This window comes from Annulohypoxylon truncatum (genome assembly GCF_022578515.1).
Source record: "Annulohypoxylon truncatum strain CBS 140777 unplaced genomic scaffold F4807scaffold_44, whole genome shotgun sequence".
NCBI lineage: Eukaryota > Fungi > Ascomycota > Sordariomycetes > Xylariales > Hypoxylaceae > Annulohypoxylon > Annulohypoxylon truncatum.
Genome location: NW_025953830.1, coordinates 157,626 through 181,969, shown reverse-complemented (window position 1 = coordinate 181,969; position 24,344 = coordinate 157,626). Strand labels below are relative to the sequence as shown.

Below are 24,344 nucleotides of genomic sequence, written 5' to 3'. Positions count from 1 at the left end.
GCTTCGGTTGCACTTTCGGAGTGTCTTTCCCTTCAATGGCATGATGCCGATGGCTACCCTATGTTGCTTTTCGGTACCTGGCCCGACTCCTCAAGTCGGGAAAGATATTCTCTAGGCGAGACCGAGTCTCTGGAAGTTCTTCCGTCACAAACGACCCTTTTATAGGGCGAGTAACGACACTTTAACGATCTTTTCAAAATTCATTAAAATTCATTGAACTTGAGGATCACGACGCGAAGAAACTTTCCCATTAGCATTTTTAGCATTTGCATTCATTAGGGGGTTTAGAACATCTGGCAACTGGTCGATTCATCTTGGAGATATAACATCTTATGAGGCGTTTTTAGGGCATCTTTTTCTTCCTAAACGTGGGTTCTTATCGAAATACTTCACGATATACGACAGAGAAAAGGTCATCTGACTAGATAATGGGGTCCCCAAATCAGGCCCGTCCAACGATCGCCATCATCGGTGCTGGTATCGGCGGTTTAGCCCTTGCCATCGGCCTTATCAAGCGCAATGTGCCCGTCACCGTCTACGATGCAGCTGATCAGTTCTCTACGGTGGGAGCTGGCATTGGTTTAGGTCCAAACGCGTTGAATGCTATGGACCTGGTCGATAATGTGTTCCGAGAAAAGTATGACGAGGTTAAGACGCAGAACGAGAAATTGGAATTCGAACATAGCATCTTCGACGCGTTGTATGCCGAAGAGGGGTTTGGCGAAAAGCGGGGATGGACACGCGGTCTCGTCGGAGCCCCTTATTTCACACGAAGCAGTGCACATCGCAAAGACTTATTAGAGATCATGGAAAGCTTCATCCCCGAAGGATCTGTTAAGTTCAAAAAGCGCGCGGTATCATTCGAACAAGTGGAAAAGAAAGTACGCATCAACTTCGCAGATGGTACGTCGGAGACGGTTGACGCGGTCATCGGCTGTGATGGCGTGAAAGGACTTACCCGTCGAGCTGTCTTGGGCGATATTGCGCCAGAAGAAGTCCAACCGACATTCATGGGCATGTATATCTACCGAGGTATCATCCCGATGGCACGAGCAAAAGAGATACTTGGAACCCATGCTGGAGATGCCAAATTCTTTATGGCTAAGGGAAAGGCTGTAGCTGCATATCCGATATCCCGCGGGCAAGAAATGAACCTTGTATTCTTCGTGACGGACAGCAAGCCTTGGACTCAGGGAGATCATGCTATATCATGCACGAAGGAGGAGATGGTTCAAGACCTAGAAGGGTTCGACCCTAAACTGCTGAAGCTCCTAGACTATTGTAAACCTCTCAGGTGGCCGACTTGGCATCATCCGCAGACGTCAACATACTATAATGGGCGTATCTGTCTACTGGGTGACGTTGCGCATGCCAGTAGTTCCCACCAGGCGGCTGGAGCCGGCCAAGGACTGGAAGATGCGGCTGTGCTTTCTCAGCTTCTTACTCTTGTCAAAACACCCGATGACCTCGAAACGGCTTTTCAAGTGTATGACGCGATTAGACGGCCGCGAGCGCAGGAGGTGGTTCGTACGAGCTTCGAGGCGGGACTCATCTACACATGGCAACATCCGGATATCGGGGATGATATGGAGGCCATCAAGGACAACGCAAACCAAAGACTGCATTGGATCTGGCAGCATGACCTTAAAGCCGACATCCAGAAAGCCGAGGATGATTTCCGCAGGTTAGTACCAGAGCCTCAAGCCAGATCACGCCATAATAACACGACAAAGGCTATGCCAACGATAAGATTCGAGAAGCTGGGAGGCTCTGATATCATCGAATGTACGTAAACAGGCCATGGGCAACCATTCTGAATACACCATGAGCTAATTGTCTCCTCTGCGTACGTAGTCACCCTTGGGGTAACGACTTAGATTGGCTGTTTATGAATATTACCTTATACTATACCCCAGCACACATTAGCATACCCCAATAATATTATAATATTTCAGCGCATGCTACATGCCTAGTACATAAACATGCAGAGGCTCTCTCCACGTCTTTTGCCCCTTCCAAGATTTTCATCCGCGAACATCCGCGAGAATGTAACTATTCCATGCCCCCTCCTTTCGGTCACATGTTCAAGTAGTCGAGTCGTAGATTTACAGTTCTAACCACATACGTACGCTGCATGTACTGAGCGGCCTGTGCCACACGGCTGCGGCACGCAAGTCAGAGATACTACCGAAAATAACGACGAACCAACGATACATACTTGATTTAGCAGTGTGGAGAAGTACTATACTGAAGAGAGTATGCCGAAGGGGTAATGCTTATTAACTATTATGTAGGTATTTGAGGGTCAGAAGCGGTCATGAAACGGCAGTTCCCATAGGATCATCGAGTATACATATCGAACATGATGCTTAGCAATGTTGATCATACAACTTATAGATATAAGAACGGACGAACTGCTAAACGTATATTTGAGTTTGTTTCATCCAAGTTGCATGGGTAGGTCCTTTGTGTACCTGGTGTCGTAAAGGGGTCGTGTTCTTGGCGTATCCGCCGCGCTGGAACGCATAGGACATGATTTACCTAGCACCTACCTACCCAATCCAAATCTGACTACTTATCAGAGCTTATTGAAACGTGTGGGATGGTGGCCGGTTGAATGTAACTACGGGAACGAAACTCTCAAATCGGACGGTGATGTTTGGTTACTTGGCGGCAGTGAGTTCGGCTTGTTTTACTCGCCGGCTTATACGGTTGAAAAGCTCGCTTTCCTCCGACGGCGATGCGACGCAGATAAAATATCTGATCCTTGATCTTCGAAACACCCCCACGTGGCTTTACATTATCAGCGGTGGTAACAAACACTAATTTGATAGTTATGGTAGCTATGAATTCGTCACACTATCGTAATATCCGTACCTGGTGCAAGCTGAGAACATCATCAAGATGCTCACATCTAGGTACGCCAAGATAACTGTAGAAGCGGCGCGGTGTTCCACATATCGAATCAAGGTGGAGATAATCCAGACTCGAACGAATCTCGTAGTTATGGACGGGGATAAGTGTAGGATCAGGGGAAGTGTACGTGCGTACATATATGGATAACCAGTGAAAATGCTACGCATTCATTTCGAATTCAACGAAGTCTGGTTCGCAACTCTTAGCAATGCTAAAAAGAGAAAACACCGACATTCCTCCCGTTCTGAAGCATTGTGCCCTAACGCTAATGAGGACATGAGATGATGGGAGCAAATATTAGTCCATGCAGCCCATCTCCCATTAGGCATAGCCTTGATCCTCGCAACCCTGGCCGTTTCTTAGGATACAACGCCTACTATTGCGCTACAGCGCGAACTTGTCTTATCTGGGTAGCTGATGGTCACGATGCGATCGTCTGTATCCATGCAACCCCATGTCGATACGCACACGCCATCAGAACTAAAGTTGATCAATACCGGATTGACATGCAGAAGGCTGAGTGGTCTGATTTGGTCTGATTTGCCGGACGAAAATATCGCATGGGAGTTATGTTCAGTGTCGGGATGGGCAGGATGGGTTAATTCACCGAAATGACAGGGGAAATATGACTGGTAATATGCATGTACTTACATATCTCTTATGAACATTTGATGCCTACTTCTAGCTGATTGGGGAAGTTTTATGATTCTTATTTTCCTTTCTTCATTCTTTTATTCGATTCTTGTCGCACGCGAGCCCCGCGGCTACGAAGCCGGTGTTCTACATAGCTATCTGCACGGAAGGTTTCGGTAATAATAATTCTCTATCAGCTCTTCACGCGACGCCATTTCCAGATCACAACGATGGGCGAATTCCCGAAATCCGATCCGCTGGAGGAGGAGGTGAAGCTGGATGAGAAGAACGATGGCCCGAGTGTAAGCAGTGTTAGCGACGTGCCGAGTATCTCGACAGAAGAAGAGCAGAAGCTAGACCGTGCAATTCTATGGAAGAGAGATCTGGTTATCGTGCCGATAATGGGAGTTTTATACATGGTGTTATTTCTGGACCGGACGAACATCGCAAACGCGCGCGCCTTGGGTATCGGGAAACCCGATGGCTTAGAACGGGCTCTGAATATGCCATCCAACGGCTACAACACCGCGCTGTGGATATTCTATATCCCTTTCGTATTAGCCGAAGTCCCAGCCAATTTGATTCTGAACATGAACAAGATTCGTCCTGGTATTTTGCTTGGCGGCCAAATGTTCCTCTTAGGTTTGTCACCCTCCGGCCAACGGGGCCAAGTTAATCGCCCTCGTTCTACTCGATGCTGACGACTTTGTAGGTGTCCTAGGTATGTGCCAGGGTTTAACTAGGAGCTACGGTGGACTGCTGGCGGTCCGCTTCCTCCTAGGAATCTTCGAAGCCGCCCTTCCGGCTGGCGCGACTTATATGATATCGATGTATTACACGAGACGCGAAGCAGCTGTCCGATTCGCTTGGTTCTTCAACTTTGCTCTCGCGGGGCCGTTGTTCTCAGGTCTTCTAGCCTATGCTATTCAGAATATCAACGGGGCGGGAGGTTATCAGGGCTGGCGTTGGATATTCATCATCGAAGGCCTAGTGACGGTTTTCATATCCCTTTTCGTCATCTGGCTATGTCCCAATTTCCCCCACCATGCGCAATCATGGTTCTTGACGGCCCAGGAACGCGATCGCCTCATGTATCAGCTAGAGGTCTCTCGCGGCGCCGAAGATAAGGGCTCAGCTGCCGATAACGTGCCGATCTGGAAAGTCTTAACTGACTGGAGGATTCACCTCCTGACTCTCTGCTTCTTCTGTTGCGACGTTACGGCCTCTTCGGTAGCCTCCTTCGCTCCCACTATCTTGACGCAACTCGGATATGTCTCGACTATTGCTCAGCTCATGACAATGCCGGTCTGGGGCGCGGGCATCGTGTCAACCTTTGTCATTACCTGGCTTTCGTCGCGCCTCAATTTACGCACACCCTTCCTTCTTTTCGCCATTTGCTTACAGCTCATTGGTTGGGGTATCATGGTAGCGTATGTTAAAGCGGCTGGGATACGGTATATGTCACTGTTCTTCATGACGGCCGGTACTTTCCCGCAGATGTCGATTCTGATGGGCTGGCTCAGTGCTAATCTGCGTGGTCGCAAATACCTAGCTGTTGGCATGGCTTGGATGGTTGGCTTTGGTAATTGTGCCAATTTCATCAGCTCCAATGTCTTCATCACGACTGAGAGCCCGCGATATCCGACAGGGTCCCACACCGGCCTTGCGTTCACTATACTGGGCTTCATTCTCACAAGCACATCATTCCTACTCCTGTTTCTGGGCAATAAAAGGCGTGACGCGGCTCGTGCAAAGATGACGGATGCTCAACGTGATAGCTATGACGAGCTACATTTCAGATTTGTATATTAAATGTCATCCGTCGATAATTCAAGTTGCAAATTTTATGGAACATTACCTAGGTGCCATATTCGCCATTACTTAAATCAAAACGTGCAGCGATTGAACTAAACGAGTATTGAATGATGCATAAGGAGTGAATACTTCCACTTTCTAACTCTATAATCTTGCAGGCATGACTTATACATGCCCATGCTAATGTATGCCTCGCATCGAACACGATCTTTGGATATAAATACTGTCTAAATCATACCTTGGGGCCGAGGACAAGACAGCCTTCGAAGTATTTTTGCAAGCCTTCGAAATCCTCGAGTTCGCCAATCCATCCAACATGCTGGTCAGGCCTCGCCACGACAACACAACCTCGCTCCTTATCCACGCCGTAGTTCGCGTAGGCGTCACCAAAACCTTCATGGTAGCTCTCATCATCTACAAATACCTTGTCATAATCCCATCCGGTATGTGGATCGAAGGGATGAAGGACCTCGGGGAAGTCTCGTAGCAATTCTGTCTCCGTCCTCTTGGCTGAGTGGATTGTCAGCACTTCAATCACCGTGTCCAGCGACGAGCCGGCGGGGTTGGCGGTCCGATAGAAACTGGTCGGTGCGTCGAGAGCCTCGCAAAACTTTTCAACTCGTTTTGCCTGTTCGAGGTTCAGGATATTGCCGGCGAAGAGGACGACACGGAATCGACCATTCGACTTGAGCCTTTCTTGGAAATGCCATGGCCGGGCGTCTGACTGGTTGAGAATTTTATAGCTATTGAAGCGCATCCCTATGGGAAGGCCAGGGGCTAGGGCTTGCTTTTTCGCTAAGGCGTCGGCCGATAATCCCGTTACAGCTGAGCCGTCCACTTTGCGTTGATCGCCTTCTTCAGACGGTTCAGGGGCCTTGATGACGAGCTCGCTGGGTCCGTAGTTAACTATTAAGCCGGATGCGAACCTATTGCCTTTCTCAAAGGCATCCTTGAATTCTTCCATGCTAACTCCCTCCTCGTCCATGACATCCTTAGCTGGTCGCCCAGAGAATAGTCTACTGAATCGATGGTCGAAATCAATGAGGTCTTGAGCTATGCGACGTCTTTCGCTTCCGTAGGTGCCCAGGATGCTCCGTTTCGCAATGCCTTTTGAAGCCAGGGCTACTTTCCACCCAAGGTTGTAAGCATCTTGCATAGAGACATTCATGCCTTGGCCGGCCTTAGGAGAGTGCGTATGCACGGCATCTCCGGCAAGAAAGACTCGCTTGTGAGCATCAAAGTCTGTGCCGACTCTCTGGCCAATCTAAAATGCCTTGGTAAGTGTATGGATATTATAAGATGCTCGCGTCAGCCGGGAAACATACTTGATAGGCAGTCCACCAATCGCAATATTCGTAGTCGATTTTGTACGGACTAATGATCTTTTGTGCAGCGTTCAGAATGATTTCAGGGGTGATCTTAGATCGATCGGCGCGGCCCGAAGCGTCAGGGGTAACCTCTTTCAGCTGGATATACAGCCGCACCATCTTGTTCTCTCGAGGGATGACCATCAAGCTGCCATCCTCGGCAGAGTGGATTGCGCATCGCATTCTAATGTCGGCTAAATTCCATGAGTTAGGCCACAAAGCTCAAGTCTATAGACAGGTTCATGATCGGGCCACTTACGAAAGTCGGTGATTGGGATAATATCCAGGACACCCCAAATGAAATCGGTTGCCTCGCCCTGCAATTCGAAGCCCAAGGCCCGGCGGGTCCAGCTACGCGCACCGTCGCACCCGATGACATATTTAGCATGGACAACTTCGCCTGTTCCAGCCCTTGACTTGCTCTTCCGAATCAAGTCATCTTCATCATCTTCCTGGATCAAGTTGCTTCGGAAAATGCCGTCCGAAACCTTGCTTCCATTGATTTGCTGCTCAGGGGTAGATTCTTCCTCGGTGAGATGTCGTAGTTTCACAGTGACCGGATAAGCAGAATCATCCTCGACCTTGGTCTCGTCAATTTCTAGGGACTCTGGGAGAACCCCACGTTCGACTTGGATGGTGTTCTTTGAGTATTTCTTAATGTTGTCGAGGAAGAAGCGCTCAACCCGTCCCTGATGAATGACACTTTGCTGGAACCGCGAAAGCCCTACGATCGTGTCCGGAATGCGGTCTGAACGACGAATAGCACCATCAGGCCCAGGGTTCTAGGTAGGTGGTTAGCACAGGATCCCATGCGCATGGGACTAGGTGGGCATGCTGTACTCACCCACATGCATATCTACACGAATAAGGTCAGCCTAGAAGCTCGTCGATTAGTTAGATATCCTTACCTCGATCATATGATTCGCTTCTTTCCATGCCCTGTCTGCGAATCCTAGACTGTCGAATATTTCCAAGCTGCGACATTGCAGACCGTCGGCTTGCCCACAGTAGATCTTGTTGTTTCTCTTATCGACTATACGAGTTGTGACACCGCAATGGGCCATCCAGCAAGCCGACATTAACCTGCGCGACCATGACGGTGAGCCCGGAGTCTAAAAGAAACAACGTGTGGAACGAAGAGCATAGCTTACCCCGCGGGCCCAGCACCAATGATGAGTCTGGAAATAGGTCAGCATCCTCAACTAGGTACAGAATCTACAGCCCGAGTTAACGTACACATCAACTTTCGAGTCCGGCAATGTTCCGTCGGTGGCCATATTGATTCTGGTAGCTTTTCAAGATCTAAAACGCGCTGTCGCAAAGAATTCGCTGACGCTGTAAAGAGCAAAAAGGACGCAACGGAATACCCCAAACGTTCAGCTTAAGAATGAAAGAATAGGGGTAGAGGTTGAGTAAGACATTCACCGAGCGAGCCGCCGGGCATAACCGACGTGAAGAAGATCGCCAGAGACATCGCGAGAGGTATTATTCCAAAACTGATATCGTTGGAAGACATGCTGTAATACCATGAAGCGCCACTAATACGATCTTAGCTAGGTAGGATGCGGATGCGACCCCAGTCAGAAGCAACCCTGACAGGTCAAAACCACTATCGTGGGGTCAAGGGCGTTCAGGTTTGGGCGATCACTCACACCCTTACCTCCACACTTAAACCCATTAAACGGAACCTCATTGGTTGCTACGGATGCCGACCAGCATGCCGGCGCTCTTGAGACTTCTAGGTGAGCAAGGGATAAACATGAATCCGCAGTGGCACCCCTCAAATATGGAGAACAGCATGCGTGTAAGAGACGCTTAGGCAATATCCGATTCTGCAGCACGCCCTGCTGAGCACATCAGTAAGCCTATAATCAGCCAAGACCAATGCTGAGAAAGGTCCTTTGTCATCATATAGAGGCACAGAAAGTAAATATGAGCGATGTATCGTAATCATTATTCAGAAGTCATCGGTGAATTGATCGTTTTCTTGAGGAAGCTCATATGTCAGGATCGGTTTGCTCCGGCTTGACGCCACCGCCATCGATTCTTTGTTGCGGCCTAATGATCACTGATTAGAAGTTGTCTCATCTGTGAGATTTTAATGATATCTCGTTACACGAAGCTGTCGTGTCTTTCTGTCGTTAGTTGACTTCGCAGTTTGCTGTGTAGTCGATTCATCAATGGCTAATAGTATCTAAACATCTCACCCCCTACCTCTACTCGCCACTCCCACCTACTTCCGAGCTCCGCAATTTCGACATCCGACAACCGATTTATATTAGCTAGCTCGGTGAGGAAAAAGTTAATTGATATGGCAAGTGATCAAGAAATGAGGCTTACAATGAACTAAGGAAATCTTACTGAATTCGGATTGCGACGTATCTTCTTTCACTTTGTGCCATCAACGTCGGATGCTGTGGCTCATCACGTCTCGCCTTAGCCGAAGCCTAGCGGACATTAGTCCGCTATAAGTATTACCTTTAAAGCGTGAATCTAAGATCTCTATGCATTGCCTTCCAGCTGTGCAGCCACGCGGAATGGTTCGCCGACTTGGCAACGATGGTCTCAAATCTTACCATCCTAGGTAGTTAAAAATATCCTTTAATTAAGAAAGTTTGCTCTATCTTCCCGTCAAGTTGTAAGTCATACTGTCAAAAGACTCAACCTCAATATAATTAGATCCCTCTCATTGGAACGTCATAGTAAGGTTACTAAAACGTGTATAACATGCTTCTTCAGCCCTGTAGAAGGTTAATCATGGTAGTCTTGCCAGAAAAGGCAATTGAGTCATGGATTGTGTACCACGCATCCGGGCGTCAGGCAAAGTCCACAGATCAAGTCCACATTTGGTGACCGCACTGATAAGTCGATGAGCGCATGCATGGAGTTCGGACTAGTTACCTAGCAACCTTAAACTACGATGTAGTTTCAAATTCTTTACCTCTCACGAGACGACAAACATTATATACAATATTTGCCTCCCGTCCATTATCACATCTCTAAGATAGTTGTTTCAGCAAACTGGTATGGGCTGATTTTGTGATTAATCGCAACTTACTAGCAGGGAAAAGGTGACGGCGAACAGATATTGGAGCATGGGATCATGGCCACGAAAGGAACATATTTTCAGGTCTAATGGAATCATTATTATAACTGATATCTTTATCACTTCCAATTCCGGAACTTTGGCGACCCGCGTGAAATCACATCCCCTTAACGATGCAGAGTCATACTTGAGAGTAACCCCTGAATATTGGGTTGCTGTAGTCAAGTGGACGGTATGCTCAGGACTTACTCAACTACTTAAATATCTGGCTAACACTCAGTTGCATAGCTATTATCAGGATATCTGATATTCTGTATAAAAGTCCACAATGGGAGACGAGTCCGAGGCGGCTTTCGTCCGCGAGGTTTGGGGCCTCCAAGGAGCCGCATACCTCGTAGTTGGTCTCCGTTACTATAGTAGATTGTCAACGCTAGGGTGGCGGAGTCTATCGTTGGATGATGTTATCATGTTCTTGGCTATTGTGAGTTGGCCGGTACCCTACGAGCAGTTTCAATTCTTGATGATCACTCTCTAACATAGGGCTTAGGTGGTTTATACAGCAGAGTCACTGATGGCATACCTAGTCGTGGCATTCTGGCATGGTCTTGCCAACAATGCTCTGACGGATGAACAGCGTGCAGAGATAGACCCACACTCGCACGAGTGGTACCTACGAGTCAATGGGTCAAAGACTCATGTCGTCGGCCTTCTTCTCTATACCACGCTGCTATGGCTATTGAAGGCGTGTTGGTTATCATATTACTCTCGTTTGACGTATGCCTTCTTAGGTGGCCTCTACACCATATCGGAATACTGACTTCTACACAGCGATGGAATTAATCACATGAATAAAATTATACACTGGGGCACCGCTATCATTGGAGCGACTTACATCTCATGTCTGCTCGTTGCCTTTTTAAAATGCATCCCTTTTTATCACCAGTGGCAAATTAATCCTTCCCCAGGAAGTAAGTACATTCGCCCCCGACCTACCTACCGAAGAGTGACTCCGGCATAATAATAAACATGGATTCGCTAGATCACTGTATGCCAGCCATTTCCACCCTCCAGACCGTTTACGTGATGGTCATGAACACCATCACCGACTTCTATCTAATGGCCATACCGTTACCAGTAAGTCAATTGTACCAACATTAACATAGTTCACACGACGTAGACTAACAAGGCCTGCTGCTCTAAGGTCGTCTGGATTGCACGCCTACCGTGGAGAAGGAAGCTCGTGCTCCTGATCATGTTCAGTGGTGGCTTTCTTGAGATGACATTTGGCATTTTACGATGCGTCTCCATCTTGACGGCAAGCACACTACTTATGTCGCATCGAGTACTGACGCATACGATTACTTGACACCCCTGAATACGCCCCGTATTACGTTTCATACAGAGGAGTTACTGATAGAACCCATACAGCTAGGTGATGTCGATCCTGCGCAATCAGGTTACTGGTCCGTTCGAGAATCGTTCGTCTCTGTCGTTTTAACAAATATGCCGATGATCTACCCGATGTTTAGAAACCTCGTTGAGAGAGGAATCAACATGAGCAGATCGCCGGGTAAGAGCAGCCTGGAAGATAGCAGGGGTTATAGACTCGGCAGCGTGCCTGGTCCTCTCGAGACCGTAGGGCGCCAACGGCAGCGATCTATCTACGTCCCAAATAACGGATCGTGGGGATCGAACGAACATATAATGGCTGATACAGAAAACGGCACCGCATCAAATGAAGAAGCATCTATAGATCTAACAAAACATCGGACCGGTGGGGTTTCATCAGCGGGAACACCTCCGCCTTCAGGGTCGAAGCGAATAGCAAGCGCCGAGCACCAAATCGTCATCACGACAGAGTATACTGTCACGGAGGAGAGTTCAAATGGGTCAAGAAATTTGAGCAGGCCCGGGTTTTGAAATCGGGATTGGATCATGCTTCGGAAAGCGCTTCTGATACCCATCTTCACGAGCGCCAGTCAGTTCGAAGAATCAATTGTACTATACCTGTTATATACCCTTATGTACCCTTATGTACCCTTCATATATTGCACATATAGAATCCTTTACTGTTTCCCGTGGGCCTGTACCAAGGCTGAAATCGTTTCCAAGTCATACTCATGCTTTTTCTTGAACCAGCCGAAGTACGCGAAGGTGTGTGGTGATCCTATGTATCTCTTGATCGTGACTTTTGCTCCACCTTGTACTAGCCTGAACCCATATGCCTCACCTTCGTCTCGAAGCGGGTCGCATTCTCCCGTCCTTATGAACGTATCACATAGGCCGGCCCAATTTTTTGCTCTGATGGGGGAAATCCACCATTCAGGCACTTTGGCGCGGATTTCTACCCTTTTGTCATCAGGAAAGCATTGCTCTCCGAAGAAACCGATTCGTGCCCAAGGTAAGATTGGCCCATTAGCGTATTCGGTGAAAGATGGAAAAGGAGACTCGGCGGGGCTCTTATATAACATTGTCTCTTCTGAAGGGGGTACGGTTGCCAAGCATAATTTAAGCGGAATCCCGCTGTCTCGCGCCATATGTTGTAGGACGAGGGAGATATGCGCCCCTGCTGAGATGCCGCCGATCGAAATCGAATCCGGTTTTATGTTAAGAGAGGATGCCGACTCTCGAGCCTGTAATTCCCCCCAATCAGTGTCCTAAGACGAGAGTAACGGCGGGAAATATCAGTAGCATAACACTTACCCATACCAACGTGGAAAAGGCATCCTCAATACCTTTCCCCCAAGTAGCTTCTGATAGGTAGGAGGGCTATGTTAGTCGTGGTAAGTCTCATGATCATTGCCTATTGAGACGTACCAGGGCAATGCCGATAGTTCGTGTCAATCACAACGACGCCTGCGCCATCGCGCATGCTCAAGCACAACTGGGACTCGGTGGTCAAGTCACCCAGGACGAAGCCACCACCTAACGATTATGGTGTTGTTAGATGATCGCCCTGGAACCATTCAATCGGATAAGAAACCATACCGTGGAAGTTCAGGTGTAACCCATACGGCCCATCGCCGAACTGTGCAGGGTCGGGATGGTAGATCTTGATTGGGATCTTAGCACCGTCGTGAGATGTGACCTCTCCATCGGAAACTCTCTCGAAGCCAGTGACGTCTTTGGACCACGGTGGTGCAAACCTCGCAGGGTCGGCACGAATATTCTCGATGCGCCATTCATGCGCTGCTGGCACGCCGGCTTTATTGGTCTCTAAGACGTATTCCACGACGTCCGGATCATATTTTTCTAAGACGTGAGGCTCAAAGATATCCTCGATCTTGATCTCCGTCTTTGGCTGTACGCCAGCCGGCTGTATCATGTCGCCACTCATGATTAATTCTCGGGATATGCCGATGCCTACGAAATAGAGTAAAACAACGTACTTGAGGTTACCTAGAGGGTTGTCGGAAGGGTGAAATACCCCGACATATCCTGCTTTGACTTCCCCTCTCGGTGAAACTACCCGGCGGTGCCCGAGACGGCTTTCAAAGGAGCGCTAAGGTTAGGTAATTAATGTTTAACCGCGCTATAATGTTTTTTACCCCCCTTGAAGCCACAGTGATCCTACAGGTCTAGAGGTCTCACAAATATGCGACGCCAACAATTTCTCACTGCTAGACTTGACGGTTCATAACTTATAATTGCTGATATCATAGGTAACTATTTCAACATCAACCGCCCCTGTCTTAAGACTTGATATACTTGGAACCGATTCCTTTCTGAACAGCCGAGCGCGCAGCGACACGGTCAATCCACTTCAGTAAGTGTGGGAACTGTTCGATCTCCTCCCGAGTGAAGCCGCTCCTTTCCCATCCCTTGACCCAGGGCCACGTTTTGATGTCCGCTACCGAGTACTTGCCCTTCCCCTTGCCGGCTAAGTAATCCCGAGGCTCACCGGTGTACTTGCCGGAGAGCCGGATCTCCAACACGCCGTAGACTCGAAGTGTCTCATTCCTGAAACGATTGATTGCATCTTCACATAGGTATCCATTAGACGCTGTATTTTCAACATTTCTTTTCGAAGTCGAAGAACAACTTACATGGAATCTTTTCCGGAGCAACGCGATTGAAATGATTCGTTTGCCCTTGGTAGGGCGCCCCCGACCCGTGCCAGAAGAAGGTCCATTGAAGAGCTTCGCTTTGCTCTAGCGCATCCGCGAAACCGAACTTGTTGTCCTTGTCCGCAACATTTAACAGGTAAAATAATTCCGCCGAGGTTTCATGAACGGGGAAAGGGGGACTTTGGTTATTATCAATCAGGGTAGGGATGCGACCGTTGGGATTCAGTCGCAGAAACCACTCCTTCTTCTGCTCGTTGGTAGAGATATCGATGAGACTAGTAGTCCACGATGTTCCGTATGCTTCGCCCAACTCCTCTAGTAGAATTTGTACGGCCTGTCCGTTGGGGGTATTTTGGGTGATAATATGAAGACCCTTGGCATTTTTGACCTCTTCGGGTGTCTCAGAGATATACAGCTTATCCGCCATGGCTTACTGGGCTTTTTGATCGTTGTTGATAAGATGCGCCGACGAAGTCTAGAGAACGAAGTCTTCGGTATGTCTTTAGCGGGCGAAGACGAGTATATATATGAACATCCGCAGACGGATATACGCGCTATCTACCTAGTAGCCACTATTACTGAGGGGTTGATTCCTCATGACGACAGAGTGCACCAGTATTGCGAATCGGACACCTCATCAATTACTGTATTTAGTAATATCTAAAATCGCCGTAATTATTTATAATCAAACGTATCACGTCAATTTGTCATCAAATCTTCGGCCTAAGATATTACGCGCTTCTCAAAGACGAAGGAGCTTCATTAAATGCATACCCATGTATATGCATATATATCCATAGTATGAAAGTATTATAAACCCCATAGTCTATAATAGAGGTATTTCAGGGGTACCTCAGGGGTACCTATTTAAGGAGTTAAATACTACGACTGTCGCGATTTTTGACATATTATACAAGTTGTTAAAATATCTGTCGAAGCCCAGATATAGGTAGGTAGTTTAAGAGTTCGTGTGTTGTAATATGGGTTGATATTATAAATAGCTTTGTTTGACTCGCTTAAGGTAGTAAATCGACATAAGTCCATGGCTTTTTAGCTATCTAGTAACTAGGTAAACAAAGAATCGACCGACGTAAAACCCCATATAACGCTTAAAAACAATTCAATACAAATAGAATGGAATGGTAACCTAGAAAACCAACATGCCGGAAACGGAAGCACTACTGACAAGAGCCTGAGTAGACAATAAACATAGGTGGATGTAAGCTATTGTTTCAAACATTCTCTTGTACGTGTAGTAAAACCGAATACCTGCCTATTTAGGCATTTGAAGATAAACACATTTCATCTTTCTCTAGGCAATTAGATCTTGAAGTTTACGAATATGCCAGAACGACAATATATGAGACTCAAGAGATATTTCGATGCTGACCCACAGAGAAAATTTCGCCTTGAAGGCCTTCATGGTCGGGGCGGCCAAGGGTCTATATATAAGGTCAAGTTTGTAGCGCCCGGTACTAATATCGAATCTGCTCGGGCACTGGTGGTTAAAATTGCAGATCCAGAAAGGGGTTCGGACGTTGCAGGATTAAGGAGAGAGAAAGATATTCTGATGGTATTAGATGAACGTTCCTTGACCATTAGATGGATTAACTGACTCATTTCCCATCGCTTGTAGAGGTTGAAGGGTTGCAGGCACATTGTACGTTGCATAGCAGGTCCTAATGACCCGTTGGCCCCGGCCGAGCAGGAACTGGGATGGGCTTGGGTGTACTTGGATCGGGTTGAGAATGGAACTTTGACGACTTTTATGCAACGAATAAAAGATAGAGGCATAAATAGGTTGCCAAATCGCATGCTTTGGCCGATATTCCTGTGTAGTTAGTATCTCTATCTACCGCTGGAGTTAAAATGTAAGCTAATACTCTTTGAATATAGTGATTCGAGCATGTATTGCGATGGCGTGGCCGAGAGACGCGCAAGATGTAAACGAGTCAACTGCGCGGACGCCAGCTAGACCGACTGGACTGTCACAGTAAGTTACATGCTCCTGGCCTTTAATGAGACGTATAAGTCTCGCAAATTAAGAAAGACGGATTTTGCACATAGACTTATCTCGAGGAGTAAGTGCTGATCGGATTTCTTAATGTGTAGCAATGACGTACACGGCGGTAATATCATGTTCGGGTCGTTTATGGACCACCCCGAGCATGGTAGGACCCCTATCTTGAAGCTATTGGATTTTGGACTGGCAACGCGCATGTAAGTCTAATTTCAATCAGTCAGTACGTGTCTAAGAACCTTCCAGTTAACTTACAGTTTAGTTCTTCATACCACGACGATGGGACAGGAGAGCAACGAAATATTTTGGACATAGGCATAGTCAGTGATAAACGTCTATTAGGTATATGACTGCGAAAGGAAAGAGAGCTAATTAATAGTGATAGATGATGGCTACGATTATCGGACTTCAAACTGACAGAAAATACACGGGAGAAGAAATCGAAGTCGATCTATCCGCGCTTAACCGTTCTGAAATTGTGCTGTCGCCGGCCTCCAATCTATTAGAAGACAGAGATATGGGTACCCCAGATCCGTTTCCACAGGTTGATCTACACCTTCGACTTATCACCGCCGCATGCATGGCTAGTGACCCCGGCGAGCGTCCAAGTCTGGCTGAGCTAGAGAATTGGGTTGTTAATGGGATCTCCTATGGTGCGGACAAGTACGGTAATATAACCCTTGAGAGAGACAATACTATACGCAAAATTGTGCAGCAATTCATATTTAACGCTTGATATACTTTGGATACCCGCATTATTTTATAACATATATAATGATATAGATATTACATAATGCATTCGGTTTTCTTAGCTAGGTACTCTGTATCAGACTGAGGAAAAGGGGGTAAGGAACATGAAGATAGCGCCTATGAACTCCCAAAACAGTTATAAGTTGAAAAATATCTCCTTAACAGGTAAATATGCGGCATGATCTATGGTCAACATCATGTTTCACCGACAACTATATCATAGGTTGGTACTTACTTAGGTGGGTACGTAACGACAGGTACTTACCTGTATGTGTAAATTCGATGGGTTTATGTTATAAGCATGGTAGGTACGCTAATGGCAGTTTTTTACTTCAAGTTTCTTCATGATTTTTACATCCTGTTCTCACGGATATGAATTTATCAACACCAACTTCCTTACGTCGAGGTAAGCCGTTATGAGCCGGAATAAAAGTTAAGAGATGTCGTGTGTTAGCCTAGGTTTTGGTTAAATATCCCTAACTTTAGATACAGTATTCCGAGTCTCCTGTAGCTTAGTTACTAGAACCTAGTAGCTGATTGAACTATACGAACCCAGGGGTAGTCTGACTGGTTAAACTCATTCGGTGTCACACGGATCGGCGCTGGAATTGACCCGCCACAGTGGTACACTTCGCAGCCATCGGAAAGAGTCTAGGAGGATGTTGAAATCTGAATGGCAGGATTATATTCGAGGGATATCGTAAGTGATGATATTCGGGATGATCCTTTTCGCACCTCGTATCGTTGACTAACTACCTTGAGCTATATAGAAACCGGACCAATTATGACTGGCGAGCCGCAAGGGACCGATCTCCTGTTCCTTGGCGTAGCAACCATGTATGCGGGAAGCAAGCAGGTACGCTAGAATGAATACCACGATAGCACGCTAAAAATCAAATCCGTTGACTTCCTATGTCGTTTTGGACTCGTATCCGACGATAGCGATATCACAAACTTGATTGCCGTCTTTCATCCTTCAAACGGCGAATCAACCATCCCCGCAATGCCAACTCAAGAAACGTGGCGTCGAAGCAGGTACAGTGTCACCGGATCCTGCAAACCGGGAGATTCCAATTTTAGATTTACCGTAGTCAGGTATGGCGGTATGACGCGTTGTATCAGCTACGAAAGAAGGCCATCACGGGTTAAAGAACCCCAGTCGGCACATCGCGGATAGACGATGAAACCCCATCTATCCTAGGATGGGGTTACTTATGAATTCCGTACCCCGTTCTGTGCGAGAGTCTCTATCAGAGGACGGACTGGTTACACATCATACGACCCATAAACGCCATCTACTCTAATGAATACCTTCATTTCTTCGAGAGACACTTCGACGGCGGCTACCGATGTCTCTTCGGGCGGCCGCATCCTATGGATAATCGTCTCTATATGTTCTATAATAGGCGCCGCTGTTATCTTGACTCTCGCATTCGTCGGCCACGCAATCCTTCGCAGACGACGGAAAGTTGCCTTCCGGGAGTTCGAAGCCGCTCGCCTTCGGGACCCGACCTTGACATGGGAAGTATACGCTCGAAGGCGCAGATTCACGCACTCGCGGCTCCTGTTCGAGCAAGAACTCCAGCGCAGCATCATAATCCGCAAGTCGCAACAGAGTCGCACGTCCATTGTAACTAAAAGAGTAGGAGTTGGTCAAGAAGTCGATAGCAAGAGAAGTGAAGGCGAAGAAGGCGAGATCTTGTTAAAGACACGCCGCAGCGACGACTCTCCCCTTGATTTTATGATCATGGATAAAAGGCAAGATCTAGCCACCGAAAGTCGGTCACCGTTGCCGACACGGGACATACAACATATCGAAGACAACAGTAGGAGAGACTATCCATGCCTGGCGAATATTCGACTTAAAACACCTCCTTTACTAGCACATCCAGCTTTCAGGGGATACGATAGGCCGTATCCTCCAAGGAGTTCGAGCTTACCAACGGAGCTGACGCGAACGAAACCTTTCCCATTGCCCTGATAATTACTCCTTGCTTCTTTATCAAATCCGAATACCCGGTGTTATGGTTAATTCCTCGGCGTCATGTTCTTATTCCTACGTGGGCAATAACCTCTATAGATTATATGGAGTCGGACTTATGCAATTTAACTTTTAATTCTTAGGGGTTAGGATACCAATGCTATCTACGAAGATATTATAACTCGCAATAAGAACGTGTTACTTAAATACTAATAATTTAATTTTATCCCTCTTCTCTATGAACGTTCCACATCATGTAACCATTCATTATTCGGATTTGTCTTATTATCTAGCATTTAGAAACAGTAATATCCTCGTGTTTTGATTAAATTCTTTCCATTTATTTTATATAACTGGATCTTCGAGAGCTCGTACTAAAAGCATGACCATACCTGTCCCCACTCTGGTAAAGGGATAGGACCATCACGTGTGACTAGAAGCGGTTGGCGAAAGTATGAAGGAATCCCTAGATGCTTCTCTCCAGCATCGAATCTCCGAAGATACTCATTTTGATCCTGACCTACCTAGCTTTGTACGTTAGACATTGAAAATATTATTTTTACCGTCACGGTCTCTATCGGAGAGGCTACAGACGAAAGTAGACAAGTTAGATGATGCCCAAAAGGCGTTATTGGATAGCAAACCAATACCGGATCCAGGTGGTGAGCCGGACATGAATGTTACCCTTCGCAGACAAGTATTCTGACTGGTAGTGTGCTCACGTAGGCACCTAAATAGGTAGGTAGCTTCCCAGCGGCTGAGAAGGCGACGTAATGTTGAATAGGTTCACTCCTATTTGTTGTTCCGAGCTAGAACCATATAGTTAAAGAACTGAGAGAAATGAAGCTCGCGAGTATTTTTAGCATTCCATATGGCCAGTAACGATTTCGAGAGATATCCAACCTCAAATTTTCGATAATTTTCTGGACACTGGTCGCAGATTTTGATCAGCGTGTCAACATTGATAGTCTCCCGGCACCATTTTCCTTCATGGTCCTGGATGAGCTTGCATGCCCAAATGGTTGAGACGAGAATTCGCCACTCCCATTGCCGCGGACCTCCAACTTCCGAACAGCTTCGGGGATTCCACTCCTCAACATATTCCCATTTTGCAATTGAATCAATGAGAATTACTTCTCAATGCTGAGCGCATTTAGCGATGCGATAATAAGCTGAGGACACCAACGTTAGTGAAGAGATCATCTGGGGGCTTGTGCTCTGTAAAAAGTCTGCTATTATTGAAATGGTTTCGTTTCCTAGAGATGCTAGTGATGGCGCCCGCAAATTTGTTGCCTGTGGTATCTTTGACTCAATTAGGACTAACGGAAATTGAGTATCTGGGCGTTGCGGATGAGAAGCTGGGTCGTTGGTGGCACCAATAGCGAATAAGCTAGACGACATAGTAGAATGAGTGACGATACCGATTTTCCATTTAGATGTAAAATGGAGATGGGCTGATGAGTTGAAAATGGATCCTTCAGGTAATCGCTAAGGTTGTTGGGTGGCAGTTGATAGTGTTGGTTTGAAAGGGGAGCCCTAAATTGAAAGGGGAGCCCTAAAAGGCGCCTGAAAAACTGCGCCATCCAATATTGACCAATCAAAAGCTGAACGATGCCCCCTATCTCAAAAGCTGCCTTAGTTGGTTCCGGGGAGGAATTAGCGAAGCTTCTACCCTCGAAATGAGTATTGCGGTCACGACATCGCTTAGTCCTGTCCATTCATGAAGTTGGTGATCACAAGCTGCATGAATCACCTGTTTAAATGACTTGAATTTCCAACATGTATGAGAATTTTCAAAATCATCTGACGCGGGAACATGTAGGTCTTGAATACCTATGATTCAGGTTTGCGAGTTGATGTCCACAATGCAATGTCATAGATTAATAATCGGTTAAATTGTAGAACTTAGGTAGGATTCACATATAAATCAAATGATTAGCGCAGCTGTTTGACTTCTCGGAGTTTGCTTGAAACTCGTACCCCTTACCTGACTCTTAATAGGGGACAGCCGCAGCTGTTCCCAGCTGTGGCGAGCTGGTGAGGTGAGCTCGCTAAACTGATAAATGAAGTAGATTTTCCCGTGCTAATCGTAAAATCATCCCCTGCAAATGCTTAAATCTTTATCTCAGCTGATAAGCCACAAGCCACAGAGATCCCTGCAGGTTTGCCCATCTGTCTGGCATAGCCCACCTTGAGGTAGGACCAGGGTATTAGGCTCTCGATACTATTACCATACCTATGACATACATGTAGGGGAAGCCCCCGAGCCTCTCTTCACTCTCGCTTTTGATATAGCAAATTCTGAAGATGTCTTCCCCCTCTAATGCCCTCTACGAACTATCTCGCAATCCTAATACCCTGTTTGCGCTGTCTGATGAAAGCCTCTTGTCTCTCATCTATGGCGACTTTAAGGATGAACTGGGCCGTCTTATGCGCGCCTACTCTGTCGGCGGCGTAGATGACACTAGACCATCATCCGAGTCGCCTTCGGTATATTTATATGGACGAGACTACGACGAGGTCAATCGCACCCTTACTGGACTTCTCACCTTGAAGTGGACTTGGAACGGACAATACGATACCCTGATCGCAAACCAAGCTGAAGCGCTGAAACTATCTCGCAAATCATTTGAATGGATGCGTACATTCTACAAAGAATCGCTTCTAAATCCATCATATCCAAATGAGCTCTATGCCCTTATTACTTCTATAGTGGTGAATGATATAGGGAAGGACGACCAGCTTGCTTTGGACTACGAGAAAGAAACTGGCGAGAATATCGCTAACCAGAACCATGATATGATCCTCATAAAGGCAGTCAGAGCCGGCCTTGTCAAGTGCCTAAATCCTACCGACACCAGATGCCGTCTTTCGCAAGAAGACAGAGATGATATCATTCGCGGCATGGAACTGGGAGCCGAATTCAACTTTGGACAATTAGCCCAAGCAGAGAATGCGCCTGCATGCCTAGCGGGTCTCGCGACGATGAGAGGTCACCCGCGAAGTTTCCGGCTTCGATTTGAGGAGCAGCTGCTAGACATCGCGGGCGCCGCTGGTCATCTGGACTGGACTTGCGCAAAAAAGCTGACTCAGTCCAACTTCGACGCTTACCGCACTGTGTACGATGTGGGAATGGGCATGATTTCGGAGGGTTTGAGTTTGCGCGCAGGTTACGACTTAGTATTGACGCGTCGGCTTAACCTGCTCATCGAAAAGAAATTTCGGCCGCTCGATCTCAATGTGGAAGACGATCGGGCTCTCGCGCGACTCTTATGTATGGGCAGTGTCGCCGATCTAAAAACTGCCGAACTGTATAACCGCGTATGGACATCCCTTGAAGACGACGTAAGGAAATCTCTGCGGAAATCGCTCAACATAGATGGTTCTGTCGCCGAGCCAGCAGTGCAAGTCACGTACATTCCAGCCCTTATTACCCAGGCGGTCGATGTTAGCGGCCCGGGAGCCCTCGAGATGAAGGAACGAGCAATGAAGAGTGCGCTCCGCTATCTATGCAAAGTCATGTCTGCTCCTGGCAAGCCGGATGGTCCCGTGAGCGTTATAGAAAGGAATGTCCTAGCTGTCATTAAAGGAGTAGTACAGAGTCCAGAATTCCGCAAAGACCCTACTATCCTAGAATCAGCTCCTATACCGGAAAGCCTCGTTGCAAAAACAGAATCGACAGACCAACGACCTGGATAAAGCTATTTATATGGTTTTAGCCGGCTTTTTTATAACTACTGATTGATTCTACGGCGTTGTCCAGTCTCACGGTCACGGTATGGAGGGAATAATATTTTTATGAAGCTACGGTTGGGCTATAGATTTTACTCACTCATGTGTTCTCCTAGGATAGATTTGGCTCTACTATCAATATTTTCTACCTTATGACTACGGTGGTCCAGTCCTGGTTCTTAGTAGGGCTTTATGAAATAATGTACCTTTTGATGACATAACTTCGTATCATTGAAGCTATATGTTACTTGAAGTGTGCGGGAAAACGGATTTCTTATTCTATAGTAAATTCTCAAGTATGAAGTAAAATTATTATTTCGTATGAGCTTTTATTTCTTCTAAAAAAGAGAGAGAAAACATGATTCGACCCTGATTGAAACCCTTGCCTTAGAAAGCGGTTTCTATTGGAGACGCCAGATGAGAAATGATGTAAAAATTGTCTAAAATAGTCCTGTGATAGTAGGTAGGGAACTGGTAGAGATATTATATTGTGGATGTATTTAAAATTCGTCTCAAGGTTGGCTTTGGATTTTCATTCAGGGGTAATCTCGCTCTTTTATGTGGAAGACTACCTATGTTAATAACATCAAGCAACATAAATATCTTAACCAAATCACTCCCCATGTGTGATTAGATACCTTCAACTTTAGCACACACTAACCCCTGCAAAAGATAAAGCATTGTTATGCATTATTGTACTTTTCCATCCAACCACCATATCGCTCCCCGCAGATAGGTAGGGTATCAATGATCTTCTGGATCTCAGCCAAATCTTCATCTGTCAGTGAGGCAGCCTTGGTGTTCTCGATGGCTCGCTCAAGTCTTGTAGTCCCAGGAATAGGGATAGCGCCAACAGCTACCACCCAGCCAATGGCTACTTGTCCGGTTGTTACACCCTTGCGCTTGGCTATCTGCTCCACTGCCTGGACGAGCTTAATGTTTTGATCGAAAGCCTCAGGCTGGAACCGCGGGAGCGTACGCCAAAAACCGTCCTTCGGAAGATCATCGTGCGTACGGAACGCGCCCGTGAGCAAGCCACGTCCAACTGGGGTATATGCCACCATGGGAATCCCAACTGTTATATCATGTCGTTAGTGGGTCAATATTCTCCCTTTCACGAATAATCAAATTACATACGCTCATGACACGTATCTGAGATGCCATTACGCAATGGATCGGGGGTAAACAAGCTCATCTCAATCTCGACGGCAGAGATAGGATGAATAGCTTGTACTTTCCGGATCGTGGTAGCGCTAACCTCACTCAGGCCAATTCCGCCAATCTTTCCCTCCTTGACCAGTTCGGCCATGGCTTTTACGGATGTCTCTATGGGGACTTTAGGGTCGACTCGTGCGAGTTCAAAGACGTCGATGGTCTTGGTGCCACCTAACACTCTGACAGCTTCTTCTACAGCTGCGCGGATTCCTTCTGGGCTTCCGTCTGGCCCGTTATCGAAAGTGAAACATCCTTTAATACTTATGACAACCTTGCTGGCATCCTCAGGGTATTGTTCGAAGTAATACTTCAGCAGATGCAAGGAGTTGGCCTCAGGTGTACCATAGTGAATTCCCTGCATTCCAGTTAACCTTGAACACGCAGACCGAACAGGAAACCCCTAAAGAGCCTTTTCTGAAATCACACTTACACCATTCCAGAGGTTTGCGCCTTGTTCCAAAGCCGCCTTCATTACTTTAATTGCTACGGGGTATTCGACGGGCGCCCATGGCTTCGTCATACCTAGATCAAATAATATTAGCCTGGTACCTTTCTTCGTAGCCATAGTACACTCAATGACTTATATTAATTACCTAGCAAGCCAAACCCAACAGGGCCGACCTCTTTGCCACAGACCATAGTGAGCGGTTTCCTGCTTAGACTCATGGTGGAGAATATCGTGATGATCGAGCCGATACGGTTGCTTGGCAAACAAGGAATTTCCACTTGTGACACTCCCGGATAATGTAAATAATGATTTAAGTTAGCTCAGTTCCTAACCCTCTGATAGATTTCTATAATC

The 24,344-nt window shown here is 46.8% G+C and overlaps 11 protein-coding genes across 11 annotated transcripts; 7 read left to right on the top strand and 4 right to left on the bottom strand.

The window, feature by feature from the left end:
* F4807DRAFT_288558 (mannitol 1-phosphate dehydrogenase) lies at nucleotides 1-2,202 on the top strand. The gene is made up of 2 exons (XM_047994776.1): nucleotides 1-1,684; nucleotides 1,734-2,202. The coding sequence occupies exons 1-2, from the start codon at nucleotides 429-431 to the stop codon at nucleotides 1,747-1,749; spliced, it is 1,272 nt and encodes a 423-aa protein (XP_047849853.1). The 5' UTR covers nucleotides 1-428; the 3' UTR covers nucleotides 1,750-2,202.
* Nucleotides 2,203-3,617: 1,415 nt separating this feature from the next.
* Nucleotides 3,618-5,461, top strand: F4807DRAFT_288353 (MFS general substrate transporter). Its single transcript, XM_047994771.1, has 2 exons — nucleotides 3,618-4,191; nucleotides 4,262-5,461. Exons 1-2 carry the CDS (start codon nucleotides 3,780-3,782, stop codon nucleotides 5,359-5,361), a joined length of 1,512 nt encoding a protein of 503 aa, XP_047849852.1. The 5' UTR covers nucleotides 3,618-3,779; the 3' UTR covers nucleotides 5,362-5,461.
* A 1-nt stretch (nucleotide 5,462) lies between these two features.
* On the bottom strand, nucleotides 5,463-8,202 carry F4807DRAFT_288359 (putative phenol 2-monooxygenase). Its single transcript, XM_047994772.1, has 7 exons — nucleotides 7,968-8,202; nucleotides 7,883-7,909; nucleotides 7,640-7,814; nucleotides 7,576-7,587; nucleotides 6,991-7,513; nucleotides 6,690-6,925; nucleotides 5,463-6,628 (listed from the first exon to the last, which is right to left on the bottom strand). The coding sequence occupies exons 1-7, from the start codon at nucleotides 8,006-8,008 to the stop codon at nucleotides 5,597-5,599; spliced, it is 2,046 nt and encodes a 681-aa protein (XP_047849851.1). The 5' UTR covers nucleotides 8,009-8,202; the 3' UTR covers nucleotides 5,463-5,596.
* A 1,903-nt stretch (nucleotides 8,203-10,105) lies between these two features.
* F4807DRAFT_464807 (uncharacterized protein) lies at nucleotides 10,106-11,697 on the top strand (the record flags this gene model as incomplete). Its single annotated transcript, XM_048002185.1, has 6 exons — nucleotides 10,106-10,258; nucleotides 10,325-10,551; nucleotides 10,606-10,745; nucleotides 10,817-10,911; nucleotides 10,979-11,119; nucleotides 11,206-11,697. The coding sequence occupies 6 exons, from the start codon at nucleotides 10,106-10,108 to the stop codon at nucleotides 11,695-11,697; spliced, it is 1,248 nt and encodes a 415-aa protein (XP_047849850.1).
* A 73-nt stretch (nucleotides 11,698-11,770) lies between these two features.
* Nucleotides 11,771-13,259, bottom strand: F4807DRAFT_288311 (alpha/beta-hydrolase). Its single transcript, XM_047994770.1, has 4 exons — nucleotides 12,766-13,259; nucleotides 12,595-12,702; nucleotides 12,481-12,530; nucleotides 11,771-12,410 (listed from the first exon to the last, which is right to left on the bottom strand). The coding sequence occupies exons 1-4, from the start codon at nucleotides 13,112-13,114 to the stop codon at nucleotides 11,844-11,846; spliced, it is 1,074 nt and encodes a 357-aa protein (XP_047849849.1). The 5' UTR covers nucleotides 13,115-13,259; the 3' UTR covers nucleotides 11,771-11,843.
* A 100-nt stretch (nucleotides 13,260-13,359) lies between these two features.
* On the bottom strand, nucleotides 13,360-14,547 carry F4807DRAFT_443605 (glutathione S-transferase). Its single transcript, XM_047999569.1, has 2 exons — nucleotides 13,824-14,547; nucleotides 13,360-13,756 (listed from the first exon to the last, which is right to left on the bottom strand). Exons 1-2 carry the CDS (start codon nucleotides 14,269-14,271, stop codon nucleotides 13,470-13,472), a joined length of 735 nt encoding a protein of 244 aa, XP_047849848.1. The 5' UTR covers nucleotides 14,272-14,547; the 3' UTR covers nucleotides 13,360-13,469.
* A 548-nt stretch (nucleotides 14,548-15,095) lies between these two features.
* F4807DRAFT_288299 (uncharacterized protein) lies at nucleotides 15,096-15,501 on the top strand. The gene has a single exon (XM_047994769.1). The coding sequence runs from the start codon at nucleotides 15,187-15,189 to the stop codon at nucleotides 15,457-15,459; it is 273 nt and encodes a 90-aa protein (XP_047849847.1). The 5' UTR covers nucleotides 15,096-15,186; the 3' UTR covers nucleotides 15,460-15,501.
* Nucleotides 15,502-15,760: 259 nt separating this feature from the next.
* Nucleotides 15,761-16,600, top strand: F4807DRAFT_464804 (uncharacterized protein; the record flags this gene model as incomplete). The annotated part of the gene is made up of 4 exons (XM_048002184.1): nucleotides 15,761-15,837; nucleotides 15,957-16,064; nucleotides 16,127-16,184; nucleotides 16,250-16,600. 4 exons carry the CDS (start codon nucleotides 15,761-15,763, stop codon nucleotides 16,598-16,600), a joined length of 594 nt encoding a protein of 197 aa, XP_047849846.1.
* Nucleotides 16,601-17,917: 1,317 nt separating this feature from the next.
* F4807DRAFT_471169 (uncharacterized protein) lies at nucleotides 17,918-18,738 on the top strand (the record flags this gene model as incomplete). The annotated part of the gene is made up of 1 exon (XM_048002898.1): nucleotides 17,918-18,738. The coding sequence occupies one exon, from the start codon at nucleotides 17,918-17,920 to the stop codon at nucleotides 18,593-18,595; it is 678 nt and encodes a 225-aa protein (XP_047849845.1). The 3' UTR covers nucleotides 18,596-18,738.
* Nucleotides 18,739-20,731: 1,993 nt separating this feature from the next.
* On the top strand, nucleotides 20,732-22,683 carry F4807DRAFT_443599 (uncharacterized protein). The gene has a single exon (XM_047999568.1). The coding sequence runs from the start codon at nucleotides 20,903-20,905 to the stop codon at nucleotides 22,292-22,294; it is 1,392 nt and encodes a 463-aa protein (XP_047849844.1). The 5' UTR covers nucleotides 20,732-20,902; the 3' UTR covers nucleotides 22,295-22,683.
* On the bottom strand, nucleotides 22,653-24,323 carry F4807DRAFT_288277 (Aldo/keto reductase). The gene is made up of 4 exons (XM_047994768.1): nucleotides 24,136-24,323; nucleotides 23,973-24,064; nucleotides 23,465-23,897; nucleotides 22,653-23,402 (listed from the first exon to the last, which is right to left on the bottom strand). Exons 1-4 carry the CDS (start codon nucleotides 24,206-24,208, stop codon nucleotides 23,011-23,013), a joined length of 990 nt encoding a protein of 329 aa, XP_047849843.1. The 5' UTR covers nucleotides 24,209-24,323; the 3' UTR covers nucleotides 22,653-23,010.
* Between the last annotated feature and the right edge of the window lie 21 nt (nucleotides 24,324-24,344).

Coding starts and splice junctions, on each gene's coding strand:
- F4807DRAFT_288558 (XM_047994776.1), top strand. CDS start 429: ATGGGGTCCCCAAATCAGGCCCGTCCAACGATCGCCATCATCGGTGCT.
- F4807DRAFT_288353 (XM_047994771.1), top strand. CDS start 3,780: ATGGGCGAATTCCCGAAATCCGATCCGCTGGAGGAGGAGGTGAAGCTG. Junction 4,192..4,261: donor CGGCCAAATGTTCCTCTTAG/GTTTGTCACCCT, acceptor ACGACTTTGTAG/GTGTCCTAGGTATGTGCCAG.
- F4807DRAFT_288359 (XM_047994772.1), bottom strand. CDS start 8,008: ATGGCCACCGACGGAACATTGCCGGACTCGAAAGTTGATGT. Junction 6,926..6,990: donor TATCCCAATCACCGACTTTC/GTAAGTGGCCCG, acceptor CATGGAATTTAG/CCGACATTAGAATGCGATGC. Junction 6,629..6,689: donor ATTGGTGGACTGCCTATCAA/GTATGTTTCCCG, acceptor AAGGCATTTTAG/ATTGGCCAGAGAGTCGGCAC.
- F4807DRAFT_288311 (XM_047994770.1), bottom strand. CDS start 13,114: ATGAGTGGCGACATGATACAGCCGGCTGGCGTACAGCCAAAGACGGAG. Junction 12,703..12,765: donor GTTACACCTGAACTTCCACG/GTATGGTTTCTT, acceptor CATAATCGTTAG/GTGGTGGCTTCGTCCTGGGT. Junction 12,531..12,594: donor GAACTATCGGCATTGCCCTG/GTACGTCTCAAT, acceptor CCTACCTATCAG/AAGCTACTTGGGGGAAAGGT.
- F4807DRAFT_443605 (XM_047999569.1), bottom strand. CDS start 14,271: ATGGCGGATAAGCTGTATATCTCTGAGACACCCGAAGAGGTCAAAAAT. Junction 13,757..13,823: donor TGCTCCGGAAAAGATTCCAT/GTAAGTTGTTCT, acceptor ACCTATGTGAAG/ATGCAATCAATCGTTTCAGG.
- F4807DRAFT_288299 (XM_047994769.1), top strand. CDS start 15,187: ATGCCAGAACGACAATATATGAGACTCAAGAGATATTTCGATGCTGAC.
- F4807DRAFT_443599 (XM_047999568.1), top strand. CDS start 20,903: ATGTCTTCCCCCTCTAATGCCCTCTACGAACTATCTCGCAATCCTAAT.
- F4807DRAFT_288277 (XM_047994768.1), bottom strand. CDS start 24,208: ATGAGTCTAAGCAGGAAACCGCTCACTATGGTCTGTGGCAAAGAGGTC. Junction 24,065..24,135: donor TGTTGGGTTTGGCTTGCTAG/GTAATTAATATA, acceptor TATTTGATCTAG/GTATGACGAAGCCATGGGCG. Junction 23,403..23,464: donor CTCAGATACGTGTCATGAGC/GTATGTAATTTG, acceptor ATGATATAACAG/TTGGGATTCCCATGGTGGCA.